Source organism: Ptychodera flava, chromosome 1 (genome assembly GCF_041260155.1).
Source record: "Ptychodera flava strain L36383 chromosome 1, AS_Pfla_20210202, whole genome shotgun sequence".
Taxonomy (NCBI): domain Eukaryota; kingdom Metazoa; phylum Hemichordata; class Enteropneusta; family Ptychoderidae; genus Ptychodera; species Ptychodera flava.
In genome coordinates this window covers 61,408,999-61,426,944 of record NC_091928.1, presented here as the reverse complement: position 1 = coordinate 61,426,944, position 17,946 = coordinate 61,408,999, and the positions used below count along the sequence as shown (strand labels likewise).

The 17,946-nt window shown below is 38.7% G+C and overlaps 1 protein-coding gene across 2 annotated transcripts in view; it reads left to right on the top strand.

Moving 5' to 3' along the window:
- The window catches only part of LOC139142491 (low-density lipoprotein receptor-related protein 6-like), a 216,571-nt gene that overhangs the window by 128,657 nt on the left and 69,968 nt on the right, over positions 1-17,946 (top strand). For both annotated transcript variants that reach the window (XM_070712437.1, XM_070712445.1), the window contains 2 exons: positions 1,043-1,246; positions 9,682-9,822. In XM_070712437.1, the coding sequence (XP_070568538.1) occupies positions 1,043-1,246; positions 9,682-9,822 (345 nt within the window). The remainder of the gene's footprint in view (positions 1-1,042; positions 1,247-9,681; positions 9,823-17,946) is intronic.

Here is a 17,946-nt window from a genome sequence, read left to right as displayed (position 1 = left end):
TCGCGCAATTAAACCGTGGCTTAGACTCATGCTTACTTCTGCAATCACTAAAATTATGTCAGCCAACAGGTAATCTTTACTATGGCAGAAAGCATTTTATTCTTTTCTACGTGTCTTCATGGCTGCAGTAAGTTTCTTGGGTAAGTCACCATGAGATTAGGCAAAATTCTACATGTTGTACCACATAATTATGGAATGCATTGCCCCTGGAGATAAGGGAATGGAAAAGTGTGTCTTCATTTTACCTTTACCTGTTAGTAAGTTACTGGATTTCACCATATCCCATAGCTGTCTGCCATCGTAGAACCCATCCCCAAACCAATTACTCGAACCAGACAGTGTACCTTTCCAAAACCACACCCCCTTACCTATGGTATACCTGGGTGCAACTTTGTCCCCTCCCTCTGCATATAGTATACCTTGATGAAACCAAGTCCCCTATCCTCAGCATATACTGAGCAGGAACATTGTGCCACTACCTATACAGTAATATACTTCGCTTGAACCTTGTCCCCCTCTCTCAGCACATTGTATACTGACACCTACCGGAGGGTACATCCCCATCCTTAGCACATACCTTGTAGGAACTTTGTGCCCCACCCTTGGCATATACGGTAGGGTACCTATATATATGGAACAAGTCCGTCACCCTCCACATATACTGGTAGTATACCTTGATGTATGGGGGAATTATAGGGAAACAGTCGTTGGAACTGCACCTGTGCGAGTTTCTTGTTTACAAACAATGTATTTCGTGCCCGATATCTAGATGCACCTCATCATCATAGCTGAACATTTGAATTATACAATGTCGATTAACTTTCATCAATCATAAATTGTACCTTGGATACAGTGTTGCCATTGGTCATATGGGTACCATATATACGACCTTTAAGTGCAGTAATCCAAACTGTATCCCTTTAAGCTAATTGTTGAAACATAGTGACTGCTGTCACTAAAGTGTTCGAAACAGATTATGCTTGCAGCTTATACATATTATCAGTTGAGTGCTAATATTAATTTTTGCAACATCTGTAACCAGGTGGTCATCGGCGACGAGTGATAGAAGACGAGCTGCCGAATCCATTTTGTCTTTCGCAGTATCAAGATTACATATACTGGGCAGATTGGAATACACATAGCATCGAAAGAGCCAATAAAACCAGCGGTGAAAACAGAACTAGAATACAGGGTGATGTACAATATGTCAGGGATATTGTAGTTTTTTATGCTTCAAGACAATCAGGTTAGTATTATTGTAATAAACATATTGATTTTTAGCTACTATAGACTATAGCCTGTAGAAGCTATTGGGATGGGTATCAGTCTGGTGTCCGTTGTCTGTATGTATGTATGTACGTACGTATGTATGTATGTATGTATGTATGTATGTTTGTCCGTTTGTGAGGATGTCAGTCTGTATGTATGTACATACGTATGTATACTATGTATGTATGTATGTATGTATGTATGTATGTATGTATGTATGTATGTCCATTTGTGAGGATGTCCATCCACTAAAATATCTAGAAAGCCACTGTACTTACAGATTTGATATCTGTAGTCTCTATAGTCTGTTTGGTTGCTTGTTTCTTCAAAATCGCTGGTCAGACAGCTTTAATATTTGGTATACAGGTCCCTTGGGATGACCATAGTGAGATGATTGGACACTGCACATGGATTCCGATTCACTAGGATTTCACCCCCCCTTCCGGACCTTCCCCTGCGGCCGCCAGGGCGGCTGCCAATATGCCCTTCGGGCAACAATTTGCTCACATACTCACAACCTTAGAGGGAACACTGCCTGTTATTATGAACCATACTGAAACAGTTCTTCTGCCATAAGAATATTGCCAATAAACCTCTGCACTTGCTATATCTGGTATTATGGTATGTACCTCCTCTATACCATCCGTGTCTATAGTAGCTTCAGGGACATAGGCCCTATATTTATATATTTTAATGTGAATGTCAAAGATCCATTTAACCATTTTGTCAATATTCTGTAAATCCTAGTGAATCTTAAAATTCCAGATTATAAAACCGAAACCTGCCTCTTTTTGGGATTGTTCTATTCCAGCTGAAAATTGTCAAATATAGCAGTAAAAATAGTGGTATGTTGATGTTTTATGGCAGGAAATTATAATTAGTCCCCACGGACACCGTCCGGGGGGACTTATAGGTTTGGCCATGTCCGTGCGTGTGTGCGTGCGTGCGTGCGTCCGTGCGTCCGTGCGTCCGTCCGTCCGTTCACGCAGATATCTCAGAGATGCCTGAAGCGATTTAATTCAAACTTGGTACAAGGATTACTTCATATGTCATACAGATGCACGTCGATTTGTTTTGTGATACGATCCAATATGGCTGCCAGGCGGCCATTTTATTACGATTTTTTCATGTACAGAGCCATAATTCAGGCATGTTTCAACTGATTTTATTCAAAGTTGGTACAAGGACATTGACCAGTGTCATAGATATGCACGTTGATTTGTTTTGTGATACGATCCAATATGGCCGCCGTGCGGCCATTTTGTTACGATTGTTTCATGTACAGAGCCATAACTCAGGCATATCTCAACCAATTTCATTCAAAATTGGTACAAGGACATTGACCTATATCATACATATGCACATCAATTTGTTTTGTGATACGATCCAATATGGCTGCCAGGCGGCCATTTTATTACAATTTTTTCATGTAGATAGATACATAGATAAGTTTATTTCAGTACTGATGGCCTCCGGCCAAAATGTACAAATCAAAAAGCAAAAATTATAAACTGGTCGCTAGAAATGTACAGATGACAGCAAGGCAACGAATAAAAATATTATCTTAATTATTAATAGTGTCATCTCTGAGTTTTGTTGCATAGAAAATAAACCTACTGAGTTTCCTTATTGTATTTGTATTATGAGATGATAAAAGTATCTTAAACTTATGTACAAGAGGTGGATTAAAGTAATACTGTGGAATGTATTTCTGTCTCAGACTGTTATACATTGGACAGACAAGTAAAAAGTAAAACTCGTCTTCAATGTGGTCTCCTTCACATAATTCACATATCCTTAATGCCCTTGGAATATTGTTCTTGCGCCCGGATTCAATTTTCAAATTATGGGCAGAAGTTCTAAATTTACATAGTGCAATTTTGAAGATAGCTTTGTCAATACAGGTTAAATATGGTTCTAAAGTAAGGTCTCTTTTAAAGGTGGCATATGTATCTAATTTTCTTGATGCATTCATTTCGTCTGACCAAAGCTGTATATCTATATCTATACAACGCTGTTTAAATGTTTAAAAAAAAACAGTCTCGTTCCCAACTCCTTGTTGCTCCCACACTTCTCCAAAGCCATAGCTCTGGAGCAAATGCTTAACATCATTTGCCCAAAAGTTATATTTTTTTACACCAATATTCTTGAGTTGAAAATCGTAACATTTGTAAATGAGTCTATTTTTATCCATATTTACAATTCTTAACCAATATTTGATAATCTTACAAAATCTTGGTACTCTCAACGACATTCGACCCAATTCCCCTCTAATGGCAGCACTGAAGTATTTGTATACAAACTAAGTATATAGCGCAGCATACTATTGTGAACCCTTTCCGTATCTTTAGCAGGATGAAAGCCCCAGATTTCAGAGCCATAGAGGAGGATTGGCAAGATTTTACAGTCGAAATTATTTAAAGCTAGTGTTGGTTGAAGGGTTCCAAACTTACACAAACAACTTTTCAAGCTGAAAAGCGCCCTGTTGGCCTGGTCACTCAAGCATTTCGGTGCTTGGAACCATTGGCCAGTCCAGGATAAAACGATGTCCAAATAACTTTGAAAAGAAGTAACTGCCACGCTTGTCCCGTCATAAAACCACTTCTCATAATTCTTAAGGCTCCCAACCCTCCTCAATACAATAACTTTAGTTTTATCAATATTAACCTACAATTTCCACCTACTACAGTAATCATACAATTTGTTGAATAAACGTTGTAGACCAATTTTAGAACTACTAGTTAAGGTAAAGTCGTCTGCAAAAAGTAAATAAATAATTTTCAAACACAAATATCGACTCCAGAAAAATGTATACTTTGTAGTGCTTCCCCAATATCATTTGCAAACATCGAAAACAAAATAGGTGAAAGCACTGAACCTTGCTGGACACCATAACTACTTTTAAATAACTCAGTAATACAATTCGGTGTTCGTACACAGGATTTGACATTTTGATACATCGAGAAGATAATTTTGTACATTTTACCGTTTACACTAGATTTAAGTAGTTTGTAAAACATACAGTAATGGTCATTTCTATCGAAAGCTTTCTCGAAGTCAATGAAAGCTACATACACTCTGCCCTTTTTATTTGCTAGGTATTTTGAAATAATTGTGTAAAGAATAAATAGATTATCAGAAGTACAGTATGATTTTCTAAAACCCGCTTGTTCTTCAACGATTGGAGAGTTTTCTTCTATCCATTTATGCAATCTTATATCAAGAATATTACAAAAAATCTTCCCCATTATTGGTAACAAGGTAATACCTCTATAGTTACTTGCAGAGTTTCTGTCTCCTTTTTTGTAAATAGGAACAATGACACCTTGCGCCCATTGAGATGGGAAAATTCCTGCTTCAAAGACAACATTGAAAAGTTTACACATCATTTGTTTCATGACAAGTGGACAATTTCTGTAAAATTCTGAACTAACACCATCGATACCCGAGGCTTTGCCTATTTTAAGCTTATTAATACACATGTCGATTTCATCCAAAGTGATTGCAGAATTCAAATATCTAGGTCATTATAACCGCTTTCTTCTCCCAACTCCACGTTATCAACAAACCCTTAATTTCGTCATAAAAATTAACAAAACTATCATTTACTAGACCTGGTGTATTTAAAAGGGATTTAAAATAATCCAACCAGTCATCAGTTATTATTTTACAAGAAGGTGGAGTTGGCTTCCCCTTCACCAATGACCAAAAATACCTTGAGTTCGTTTGTTTGGCCGCATCAACTATTTTTTGAAGATTATAACTCTTGTGACTGTGTTTCTTGTATGCGACAAACTCTCGGTACTCACGCTTACATTTTTTCAATTCTTCTAAATTACATATTGATCTATTATTTCTGTATCTATTTACACAAGCATTTAAAGTATGTTTAAAATTCTTACACTCATTGTCATACCATGAATTCCTAGAGCCCGTTGCAAAGTCATTTTGTCTAGGAGCACAGTTACATGTATGTTTCATATCATTGGCCGCAGATTGCAACATCTTCAAAAGGCAGCTAGCGGCCTCATCAATATTAAAATTCGACACATGTAACTCAAAATTGTCTATCTGTGCTCTAGCTTGAGTGGAATCCCAGTATGAAAAAAATTGCTCAGACTTTTCCTTATCCCAAATATATTTGACAAAGCTTGTAACTGTGTTCGGGTTGTCAGTGTCATCACCGGTACTATCACGAACATTTTGTACAATATCTGACCCTGAAAAATTGGTTACAACATCAAACAAAAGGGGTTGATGGTCTGACTCAACTCTGACATCAACTTGAAATTGTACAACATTGGAAAAATTATATGGAAAGCTTAACATATAATCTATTACACTGGATCCTGAGCCACTTACAAATGTAAAATCCCCACTTCCGTTCTGCTTACACAACCTACCATTAACAATACGCATGTTAGTGGTTTTACAGAAGTCAAGAAGTTTCTTGCCAAAATTATTACACACATTATCTTTGTTTTCACGGATTGGTACATTCATGTCAAAATCGTTCAAAACAACACTGTCTGGCCATACATATCTGGATACATCATCATTTGTAAAATCCGGTTCGTTCGCTGTGCGAGCATTAAAATCGCCACAAATGTAATATTGTGAAGAGGGAAATTGTACAAAAAACTGTGCTAACTCATGGCTTAAAATATCAAAAGTGCTCCCCGAATCATCACTTTCAACATTTTCGGGTGGAATGTACACAACAGAAAATATATATACTGGAACTTGTACAGAATTTTCATTGTACATAAACACCCAGACAATATCATTAGACTTGCTGCAGATAAACTTCACCTTAAAGTCTAGTGATGCCCTGTAAAAAACGACTATACCCCCAGGGTGTCTTCCATACTTTGATTTTTTAAAACCTGGTTTTTTGAATGATTTAAAGCCAGGAATACCTATGCTTGAATCTTCTGAAATCCATGTTTCTACCAGATAGATTAAATCAAATTGTTGAAGGTACATGACAAAATCAAAATCACTCAGTTTTGACACTAATCCATGGACATTCCAAAAAGTGCAATGCAAGTAATGCTCACTTATGTGATCACAATGTGGAGAAATGATACACTCTGTTTCATTATTGCAATTCTTCTCTCTTTGACCTTGGCCTTCATCCTATCTGCGATCGCGGTTCACTATTCTATCGGATAATGGACGGATATTGTCTCTCGCGCTATCATAGACATACAAGATACCGTCTATTTTCAGTTTATCGTATGATAGAAACGCTCTCTTACCCTGAGCTCTTGCTGCTGCTAGGTGGTGACCAAGTTTTCGCCGAATGTCTCTGACTCTTTGGGTAAAATCTTCCGTAATCTTGTAATCTTTCAAAATCTTAGCTGCTTGATAAACTTGATTGCGTTGTTTGAAGTTAGCGAACTTTGCGATTATTGGCTGCGGTCGTGAACGCGCACCCGAGAGACGATGTACCCGGTCAAACTGTATCGTGCTGCCGTCAATTCCAAGATTATCAGTTATGAATGATCTCACTTTGGTTTCGGATTGTTCCCATGTCTCGTTCTCTTCCTGGGCTATGCCTTTAAAAAGAAGATTTTCTCGTTTTAGTCGCCCCTTTAGGTCGTCCAATTCATTTGTTAGCTCGCTGACTTGGTCGTTGAGGTTTTTATTCTCCTCTGACAACCGGGCAGTTTCTTCTCGAGCTTCGTGGAGTTCTTCTTTTACGTCTTGTAGATCTTCAGCGATATTATCAATCTTTCTGTTCAAGTCGGTTGCCAGTTTGTCCATTTTTCTACCGAATTTTTTCATGTACAGAGCCATAACTCAGGCATGTTTCTACAGATTTTATTCAAAGTTGGTACAAGGATATTGACCAATGTCATAGCTATGCACATCAATTTGTCTTGTGATACGATCCAATATGGCCGCCAGGCGGCCATTTTGTTACGATTGTTTCATGTACAGACCCTTACCAAAAACATAGCGCTATTTTAGTAGGTGATAGCGCTATTTTACAGAGGTGACAAATAGGTGACAGAGAGGTGAAAGTTTTGTGTATAGAGCTTTATTTCCAACTGAAACAATGGATATCTACTTGAAATCTACCTACACCTATTACAAAACTACAAGCTAACAAGTAGGTCTATCATAGGCGTTAAGTAGTAATTTCAACGAAATATTTATGAGATGCAAATTAAGTCATTTAAATATCTACGAAAATCTACTGCACACCTACTACTTGCCTCACCTGGAAAAAAAGGATTTCAACCTACATGATACCTACAGAAATCTACTAGTCACCTACTGTGACACCTACCTTGTACCTAGTACAGACCTACGACAGACCTACTAACATGCCTACATAAATCTGCAACACACCTACTAAGATACAACTAGCACCTATAAGTGACCTATGATAGACCTATGTATGTGACCACAGTAACTACATTCTAAAAAGCACGGAAATGCACATTTTATCAAGTAACATATTACAATTTATGAATAATGAATTTTAGCAATCTTTCGTTCGAAAATTTCACAAGAAATTTATTTTTTTTATATGTTGTGCTTAGACTCCAGTTAACTTAAATGCTTGGCTTGTTTCTGTGGAATAATATACGTCACTTGAACTTGACTATGGTATCATCCACAGACAATCGCACATCGCTCAGATTTACACATTTTCTAAGATTATACCGGTGATCATGTTCCACAAATTCGACGAATTTTCCAAAGCTTGTCAAATGCAGGATCACCTCTTTAATGTATTACTCTGTCACTGTCAATAAAGTGAACATGTCTCTCGCATAGTAGCACTGAAGGCAAGCACTGGATCAAGTTGGCCAGAAATTCAAGCAAAAATATTTGAAAAAACATACATACATATCAACCAGACCCATCGTGGTGTTAGTCCGAAACAAACTTGAAAATGTTCAATCAAAAATGTTCCGGGTTCTCAAGATGTTCTCAGGCCATTTTGACTTAGAAGCATTTTGCTTCGCCTCCATGCTGTTCAGTTAGTTCGCGTATCGTTCTATTCCCACATCCAACTCGTTGTACCTCCATGGCTTCGGGTAACAATGTAGTTCAATATTACAACAGGTACCGTCATTCTCCGATTACGAACTTCCCGCCACGACCAAACATCAATGTCCTTATCGACAAACCAGCTCTCGTTTCAAATTCATGACTCCACTCACCCGAATCGTCGTCAGAATTACTGCAACTTGAAGTTGTTGAAGCATACGATGTTGGTCTTGAATCGATATCAGCGTTATTTCCGGTTGATCATTGCTGCACCGTCTTTGTCAACTTTATTGTCAGACGATTCATGGCAATCACATAGTCGAACCAGAGGACTGAGAGTACATGTCATCCTCGATGTTTGGACTTGGTAAAACCATAAAATGAGTCACTGCTACTACCACAAAAAATGTCAGCAATGCGATGTCCAACCTCCGTGCTATCGCTCAGATCGGCTAATTTTAAGATTTGGGTTGAAAACTCAGTGCAATACGGAACCAAAACAAGCGCAAAGGTCACATAAATATTCACCAGCCTGCAGCCGACAAACTTTAGGCCGGGAAATCCCCTAGACAATGATCAATTGGGTGTACCCCTATAGGCAGAATTCTTTATTCAAATAGGGTTTAAAGTTCAACTACGGCTTTTACGTTTGTTCTCCTGTGAGGGTGCCTCAGTTTTCCTTTAGTTGTATGATAGGTAATGATAGTTCTATGTAGGTGTGCTTTACCTACACAAATCTATTTGTCACCTACAGTTGATCTAATACAGAAGTAGGTGTAAGATAGGTGTTATTAGGTACTAAGTAGATGCATAACAAGACTTATTCCTGAAGACCTACAAGTAAAATGACACCTATTTAACACCTCTTGAGATCTACCGAAAACTTCTAAGAACCTACAAATATAGCGCTATATCTACTATAAATAGCTCTATCTTTTTGGTAAGGGGAGCCATAACTCAGGCATATCTCAACCAATTTCATTCAACATTGGTACAAGGACATTGACTTATGTCATACATATGCACGTCAATTTGTTTTGTGATACGATCCAATATTGCCGCCAGGCGGCCATTTTATTACGATTTTTTCATGTACAGAGCCATAACTCAGGCATGTTTCTACAGATTTTATTCAAAGTTGGTACAAGGACATTGACCAATGTCATACATATGCACATTGATTTGTTTTGTGATTCGATCCAATATGGCCACCATGTGACCATTTTATTATGATTTTTTCATCTCCTGAACTACAACTCAGACATGTATCAAGCGGATTTATTCAAAAGTATTTTTATCACAGACCTAATGAAGAGGACTCTATCCTCTCTGAGGACCTGTAATCAAAGCACCCATTAACAAGTGGGGACTGTGTCATCAACGATGACTTGTTTATTTTATCAGGTCGGAATCCATGTGCGGTGTCCAATGGTGGTTGTGAATACCTGTGTTTTGCTGATCCAGAACCAGTGGAGGAGGAAAGTAGATCTCACTGTTCATGTCCAACACACTACACTCTGAATAGCGATGGTAAAACTTGCACTGGTATGTCAAATATTTCTCTGTTGTCTACATTTATTGTTTTTATTGTGTAATTAACAATTTCATCATGCTACGAGTTATGCATGAATGACAATCGATATTATATTAAAATATATATTTTGTGCAATTGTGTAACAGTCAGCGAAAATGTTCTTTCTATCGGGTTGTGCACATTTCAGTTACATTTCAACACAATGCTGCAATGGAATACGAAGAGTCATGTTCAACACAATGCTGCAATGGAATACAGGAAGTCAATTTGTTTCAACACAATGATGCAATACAATAACATTGAGTGACGTTTCAACACATTATTTTGCAATGGAATACAAGGAGTCAATTACAATGCTGCTATGCAATAGACGATGTTCCGCTGATTGCGAGATCTCGCGAGACTTTAATATATGCCCGTAGAAACATGATTCCAGCTTAGTAATACAAGTCAAACTTTCTATGGAACTAGAAAAAGTGCAGAACTGAGCACAGATTGCAACTTCATATATTTTATGCAGTGTTTAACGTAATTAGCTACTTGTCCTGTTTTACGCAGTTTGTCCTGTATTGCGAGAACACGTCCACTGCGAACCACACATTCTCGCGATATCTCGGAATGTCTCACGCGTTTCGGAACATGGTCTATTACATTGAGTTACATTTCAACACAATGCTGTAATGGAATACAAAACATTTGACTTTGATAATGAAGGATCTGAAATACCTCTTAGATTATTATTTTCTTTGCTTTAAATTACTTATATTGAAATTCGATCAAGTTGCAAAACTTCGTTAGCCTAGGTGTTGTTTTAATCGACGTGTATCAGCAATTTTTGGGACATTAACACAGCAGGGCTTGATGTGGTCTTGTTAGTCTCCACGGACACCGTCCGGGGGGACTGATAGGTTTGATCATGTCCGTGCGTGCGTGCGTGCATTAACGCAGATATCTCAGAGAGGCCTGGAGCGATTTCATTCAAACTTGGTACAAGGATTATTACCTATGTGATACATACCATATGCACGTCGATTTGTTTTACGATCCGATCCAATATGGCTGTCTGGCGGCAATTTTGTTTCGTGTATTTGATGTCTGTGCGTATGTTCACGCAAATTTCTCAGTGATGCTACGAGCGATTCCATTCAAACTTAATACATAGATTACTCAATATGTTATACATATGCACATTGATTTTTGTTTTGATCCGGTCTATAATGGCTTCGTGGCGGCCATTTTGTTTCCTATATTTGACGACTGTGCGTTTGTTCATGTAAATTTCTCAGCAATGCAGGGTGCAATTGCATTGAAAATTGGTACATATATTAATCCCTATCACATATATATGCACGCCAATTTTTGTAATGATTCAATCAAAAATGGCTGTGTGACGGCCGTTTTCTTTCCTGCATTTGGTATCCATCCACAGGCTCCCCAGGTACCACAGGGGTTCCAGGATGGTATTAATATTAATGCTGTGTCCATGCATATGGGCTCATGAATGCAGATATCTGAGATATGCCTGTGCCAATTCTTTTTAGTCCCCACGGACACCAGGGACTTATAGGTTTGGTCACGTCCGTGTCGTCCATCTGTACATCTGTGCATCCGTCTGTCCGTTCACGCAGCTATCTCAAGGATGCCTGGAGAGATTTCATTCAAACTTAGTACAAGGATTACTTCATACGTCATACATATGCACATCGATTTGTTTTGTCATACGATCCAATACGGCCACCGTGAGGCCATTTTAGTTACAATTTTTTCATGTACGGAGCCATAACTCAGGCACATCTCAACTGATTTTATTCAAAGTTGGTACAAGGACATTGACCAATGTCATGCATATCAACATCGATTTGTGCAGCCATTTTGTTACGATTTTTTTAGCTCCCATAGCCATATGTATATATGGCAATGGAAGCTATTCTTATAGGCTAGGGAACTGTCTGTCTGTATGTATATCTGTATGAAACCACAAGTCCGTCAACATCAAAACTCCAAAACATGTATAAGGCAGATATCCATAGACTCCCATGTATAAGGCAACGAAAAATAAAAATTTAGTTTCTCATCGTATTCATATTGCAAAAAGGATGCAGTGACACAATTTTTAGTCCCCACTGATGAAGTCCAGTGGGCTTATACATTGGGTCATATCCGTCTGTTCGTCCATCTGTGAGTCTATCCGTTCACGCAGATATCTTGGATATTTGGACAAAATGTCATATTGTACCTCATTAATTATGTGCATATCTAATTTTGTGCATATCTAATTTTGAGCGAGCCAATAGAGCTAGAGTTGATGACCTTTGACCTCAAATATACATATTCGTCCATAACTCAGTAACCACAAGTGCTACTACCCTTCATATATGGTATGATGGGACACCTTATGACGCCACATATACATATTTGTCCATAACTCAGTAACCACAAGTGCTACAGCCTTCATGTATGGTATGATGGGACACCTTATGACACCACATACTATACGTCAATTCAGGGATGTAAATAATAGCCGGAAGCCGGAAAAAATAACCGGGTGTCAGCAAAAAATTTCCGGACTTAAAAATTTAGAAATTACAAGTTTTACAAGTTGAGTCTTGAGTACTTTACAAATATCATGCAGTTTCATGTCTTGTTGGACTCTCAAAAATTCCTACTTTTACGAAATCGAATTGTAAACAAGAGTACACTGAAGCAAAAAACCACGATCGGTACCGGTAATGTATGCTTGCCTGGACGTTGCGGTTGACCTAGCTCGCCTCGCCTTTTTTTGTTGCTGATATGTAAATTTATGACGTGTTGACACGCGTAAACTTCATGGTCGGCACCACAGGCATTCTGTTCAATGCAAGCAAACCATTGCTAATCTGTTATCAGTGATGGTTTGCTTGCATTGAATCAAATGCCTGTGGTCGGAATGTGTTCGGCTTGATTTCGGAAAGACTCGGCACAGTCACGCAGTTGTAATTTATTTGCATGACAAGTTGAACTCTGTCACCTCTGCCATAGATTGTTTAGCAGACGACGTCTGGGCGATACAAAACCATGCAAGCAAAACGTAAAAGTTCAGGCGGTAACCAATCAAGTATCAAGAAATTTTTCAGTAGTTTCTCTGAAAAACAGGTCGAAAAAACTATCAGTGGAAAATCTACCGATGAACTTTCCAGCAAGCCAGTGACTACCACGTGTGTCAGCACAAGTTCTACTCAGATTACTCCGGAATTTTCAACCAAAACAACAGAGTCAAGTTCCCACGCGGCCGCGGAATACCAACCAAGTTCAAGTGAAAATGTCCAAATGACTGAAAGTTTTCCTGCAAGTGATGTCAATTCATCGAGTCGTGAATCAAAAAATGTACAGCATGTGGTATCTCAGAGCGAGGGTGAAAAAGAAACCTTAGCTGTGTTTAGCAGTGCGTTTGACGGCAACGGTGAGCAAAATATCGGACTTCATAATTTCTACTTGTGCAGTAAAAGCTGCTGTTCTTCGATTCCGATGTCAGACAAATATGGGGATGATTCTGCAAGTAAGTTTAGATTTTCTCATGCATGGCTAGTGAACAGAAAATTGGGCTTTGATGAAGTTACCGGTTTATGGTGGCCAGTGTACATGGAAAACGTGGGACTTTACTGTTTGCTATGCAAAAAACATGATACCAGTAATCCCAAAAACAAATCTAAAGTTTGGAATATCAGCCCATCTGTCCGAATGCGGAAGGTAGCACTTGAAGATCACGCTAACACAGAGCAACACAAAGCAGCCGTAAAAGCTGAAATGCTTCAACGTGTATCATCATTTCATCAGGAAGTTGTTGATAAACGCGCAGCTCAGGCCGATGTTCTTCAGAAGGCCTTCAAAGCTATATACTGGCTAGCCAAGAGGAGATAACCAATGACAAGCTATCATCACTTTTAAATTTATTGGAGTTGCTTGGATTAGATGACATAAAATACTTGAGCATCGTAGTCGTCCGTCTGTCAGAGAAATGTTTCTTATCCTTGGGGACACCATTAAAGAACTGATAGTGGAAAAGGTCAAACAATATGACAGCTATGGGTTGCTTGCAGATGAGGCTGCAGATATCAGTGTTATGGAACAATTACTGATATTCATAAAGTATTTTGATCTGAAGAAACACCGTGGACTAGTGGTTAGGGTAACGGACTCACTATCGGAGGATGGTGGGTTCGAGACCCGGTTCAAGATCCAGAGTAGCGGATTCACTGTCAGAGGACGGCGAATTCGAGACTCTAGCTCGGTGTTGTGCCCTTGAGCAAGGCACTTTACTCCTAAGTGCTCCATTGGGGTAGTGGGTTATGGGTACCTAATCCTGTAAATGGGCTACCGCCCGTTGGATGATGGACTAATAAAAAAAAAAATAAAAAAAAAATAAAAAACAAACTGCTAAGACAGAATTCCTCAATATGAAGCAAATAAGTAGCCCACGTGGTGCAGATGCAGAAAACATTACAAAAGAACTAGTGATGACTCTAGAGGAATGCAATTTGATGATTGAGCATTTAAAAACTTTTGTAAGTGATGGGGCTAGTGTGATGGTGGGAAAAATAAATGGGGTTGCTGCTCGACTGCGTCGTTTGAATAGCATAATGCTTAATTTCCATTGTGTATGTCATAAGTTGGCTTTGGCATGTGCTGACTCAAATAATGATATAAAATGTATAAAGGAGGTTGAGGACACCATATGCCATGTATGGAAATTTTTTGAGTATTCTCCCAAACGGACAAATGTTTTTGTACAGATCCAGACTGAAATTAAAAAGCTTGAATTGTCGGATAGAGGTAAGAGGGTCCTCACAAAAAAAATTACAAAAGCATGCAGAACACGCTGGTTATCCTTGGAGAGGAGTGTGAATTCAGTATATGAAAACTATGAGGCACTCTTGCAAACATTTAAACATCTTGACAGTGACCCCCTTGCCCTTGGATTGTACAAGAAACTGAGAACCCCTAAATTTCTTGCTTCTTTGTACATATTGCATGAGGTTCTTCCTCACCTCAGTGAACTGAGCAAAATTTTTCAGACAAGTGGTTTAAATTTTTCTAGAGTTGAACCAGCAATCAAGTACACACAAAGTAAACTAAGCAATATAAAGGAAAGTTGTAGTCCATTGACAAAACTGTATGATGACATTTGTCCTGTAAATGGGAGATTGAAAAATGTTGAAATCAGTCTGACAGAACATGCAAAGAAAATAAATGGAAATCTACTAACGAAATATATAGATGCACTGAATGCTAAATTAGATAGAAGACTCAGTGATAGTTTGAAAACACTTGCCTGCTTTAGTATTTTCAACATTATGAACTTACCTGACTCTGATAGCTGTGGTGAATTTGGTGACTATGGTTTATGTGAAATTGATTTATTATCAGAACATTATTTCAAGGATAAACCAGACAAGGTGTCATTGTGTCAGGAATTAAAGGCTGAATGGGGTAAAGTTAAATTTGACATGAGTAAATGGAAAGCTGATGTTCCCCAGTCATTGAAAGAAAAGTGGAATCAACATCAGTATGCAGAGGGAAAAGGTAATGAATAAAAATAGCGTCAATGACACTGTAGCTCCCATCCTGGACTATTTAGTGTTTGTTCTCTGGTCAGATATTTGAACATGTGTGAAAGGGATAAAGTGCATGAAGTGAAAATACTTAAATGAAATGTACTGGAGACAGTGAAATATGTTTAATGTAATTATTCAGAATATAAAATGGAAAAAATACAGAATTAGATATATCGAATACTGTGATACAACCATTAACTCAACAAGTCATTTACAATGACATAGTCCCCACTTGTAATAGGAGTATTAGTCTTGATGGGGCAGAAAATGTGGTCATTAAGAAGTATCACTGGAGTGTATATGTTGAGATCTATGGGCACATAGGTCTATGTCGTTGTTCAAAATTTGAAACACATGAGGCATGTCTAAGTTATGGTTCTAAATCGGAAAAAAGATCAGACCTCTAGCAGTATTGGCCAGCCAAAATACATATGCGCATTATAAATGAGGTACAAGATGTGACATCTTAAGGTCTAATATCCTATCAAAATTGGAGGGTATAGAAGTTGTGGTTACTGAAATATGCATATATATGTAAAATCAAGGTCAAAGGTCATCGAGGTCACATGACATTTGAAAAACAAAAATTATTGCTAATCATCCCTATATGCCAAAAAAATCCGATCTCTACAGGGCTTGACAATTCCTATCGCCCGACGCCCGGGACAAGTGAAATTTACGTTCGGGCAAGTCAAAAATAAAATCTGGTCGCCCGCCGGACAAGTTGTTTATACAACTCATGGCGCAATCAACGCGAACCTAAGTTGCGGTTGGTGCACGTGTCGCCCGATTTGCGTTGTCGTTCACACAAAATAAATGTCAATCACTGACTTTTTAGATACAATTGTGACGTTCTTCTGCGATTCACTTGCCGATTCACACAATGTTGCAATTTTTCGATGATAGACATGAAATTGTTTCATCGTCCAATTAAAAAGTCGCTTAAAATTTGGCGTAAACAGCATTTCTTTGTTGTATGCTGACTGCTCCGCCCCAACAAATTAGGTATAAATTTGCCAAACCAATGCCATAGTGCTTATCAGCGATCGACCGTGCAGTACTTCACAATCATTTATGCGGCCTCGCGAGGTAGACGAACATTGTTGGCAGATAGTTTGTGGAGTGATCGCTGTAAATATGAGTATTTTACGGTAATATTTCCACTAATGCAAACAAGGCATTGTGCATTTTCGCGAGCTAGAGCGCTCCGCAGACCTACGCAAAAATCAAGCAAAGTTGTTGCCGTAAAGAGGCACGTAGTTTACGACGATGGGCATTGTGTAACTCTGAGAAACGACATTGTGATGATTTACGACGGCGCCACGAGGGCCAGCGTGAGTGGGATCGTCTGAGAATCAACGACTCGATGTGATGATTAGAACGATGTTTCTGACAAAAGATCTAAACATAAGCGTTATGATGAGGAAACACGCCGTAGATGTTATGTCCCGAAATGGAATTTGGAAAGCATAGTGGCCTTGGTTGAAATATGATGGTTGCAAAATGTTCTGTACGTCGTATCTCAAATACCCCACCATTGCCAAACCATGGACTACCTCCATGGCCAAACCAAGCGAAAAGCTTTTCTTGACAGATAGGACATGTTTTGCGTTGAATCGATAAGGTCTCACGAGTTTAGTCAACTGCATTTGGACTGTTTGGCGCATCGCAGATGAGATCGTGACGGGGACAATGATTGTGGAAATTTTGTGGGTCCCGCTGCTGAGCCCAATACGGTTTCACTTGCCAACAATCCGATCGCATGCACTCGCAATGCTTGAACCAAATGACGACGAACAGCGACAGAAACTGACCAATCTTTTTATGACGGCATTTATGCTTGCCAAACACGGGAACTTGGAAGCCGATGTATGATATGTACCTTCAAATTCAATGTTAGCCCTGCGTACAGGTCTGTGTGTTCCCGGCGTTATACGGCCTCTTGTGGTGGAGGCCGTATACCGCCAGGATATTACGCCGGGAACACACAGACCGTACGCAGGCCTACTTCAATGTAAACTTTTGAGAAAAATCGGCGTCAACATCGGCGAAAATTACCAAAATAAGAAGCCCTGAATGCCACTACTGAATTTAAAAATTTGTCGCAAGTATTTTGGTCTTGATTATTACAAATGGAGGACAAGTAAAATTTTTGAGAGGACAAGTGAAATTGAAAATCCACTTGTCCGACGGACAAGTGAACTGGAAAAAAAATTGTCAAGCCCTGCTCTAGCTCTATTCGCTTGCCCAGAATTAGATGTGTACATAATTGATGAGGTAAAGCGTGTGTTGTCATAAGGTCTCCCATCCTACTAAATACAAAGGACATAGCACTTGTGGTTACTTATTTATTGACATAAACATATATTTCAGGTAAAAGGTCATCGAGGTCACATGACATTTGGTCAAAAAATTTCTCTCCTATAGTTATCCCTATATACCAAAAATCAGACATCCAGCTCTATTGGCTCGCTCAGAATGAGATATACGCATAATTATAGAGGTACAGTATGTGGCCTCATAAGGTGTCCAATCATACCAAAC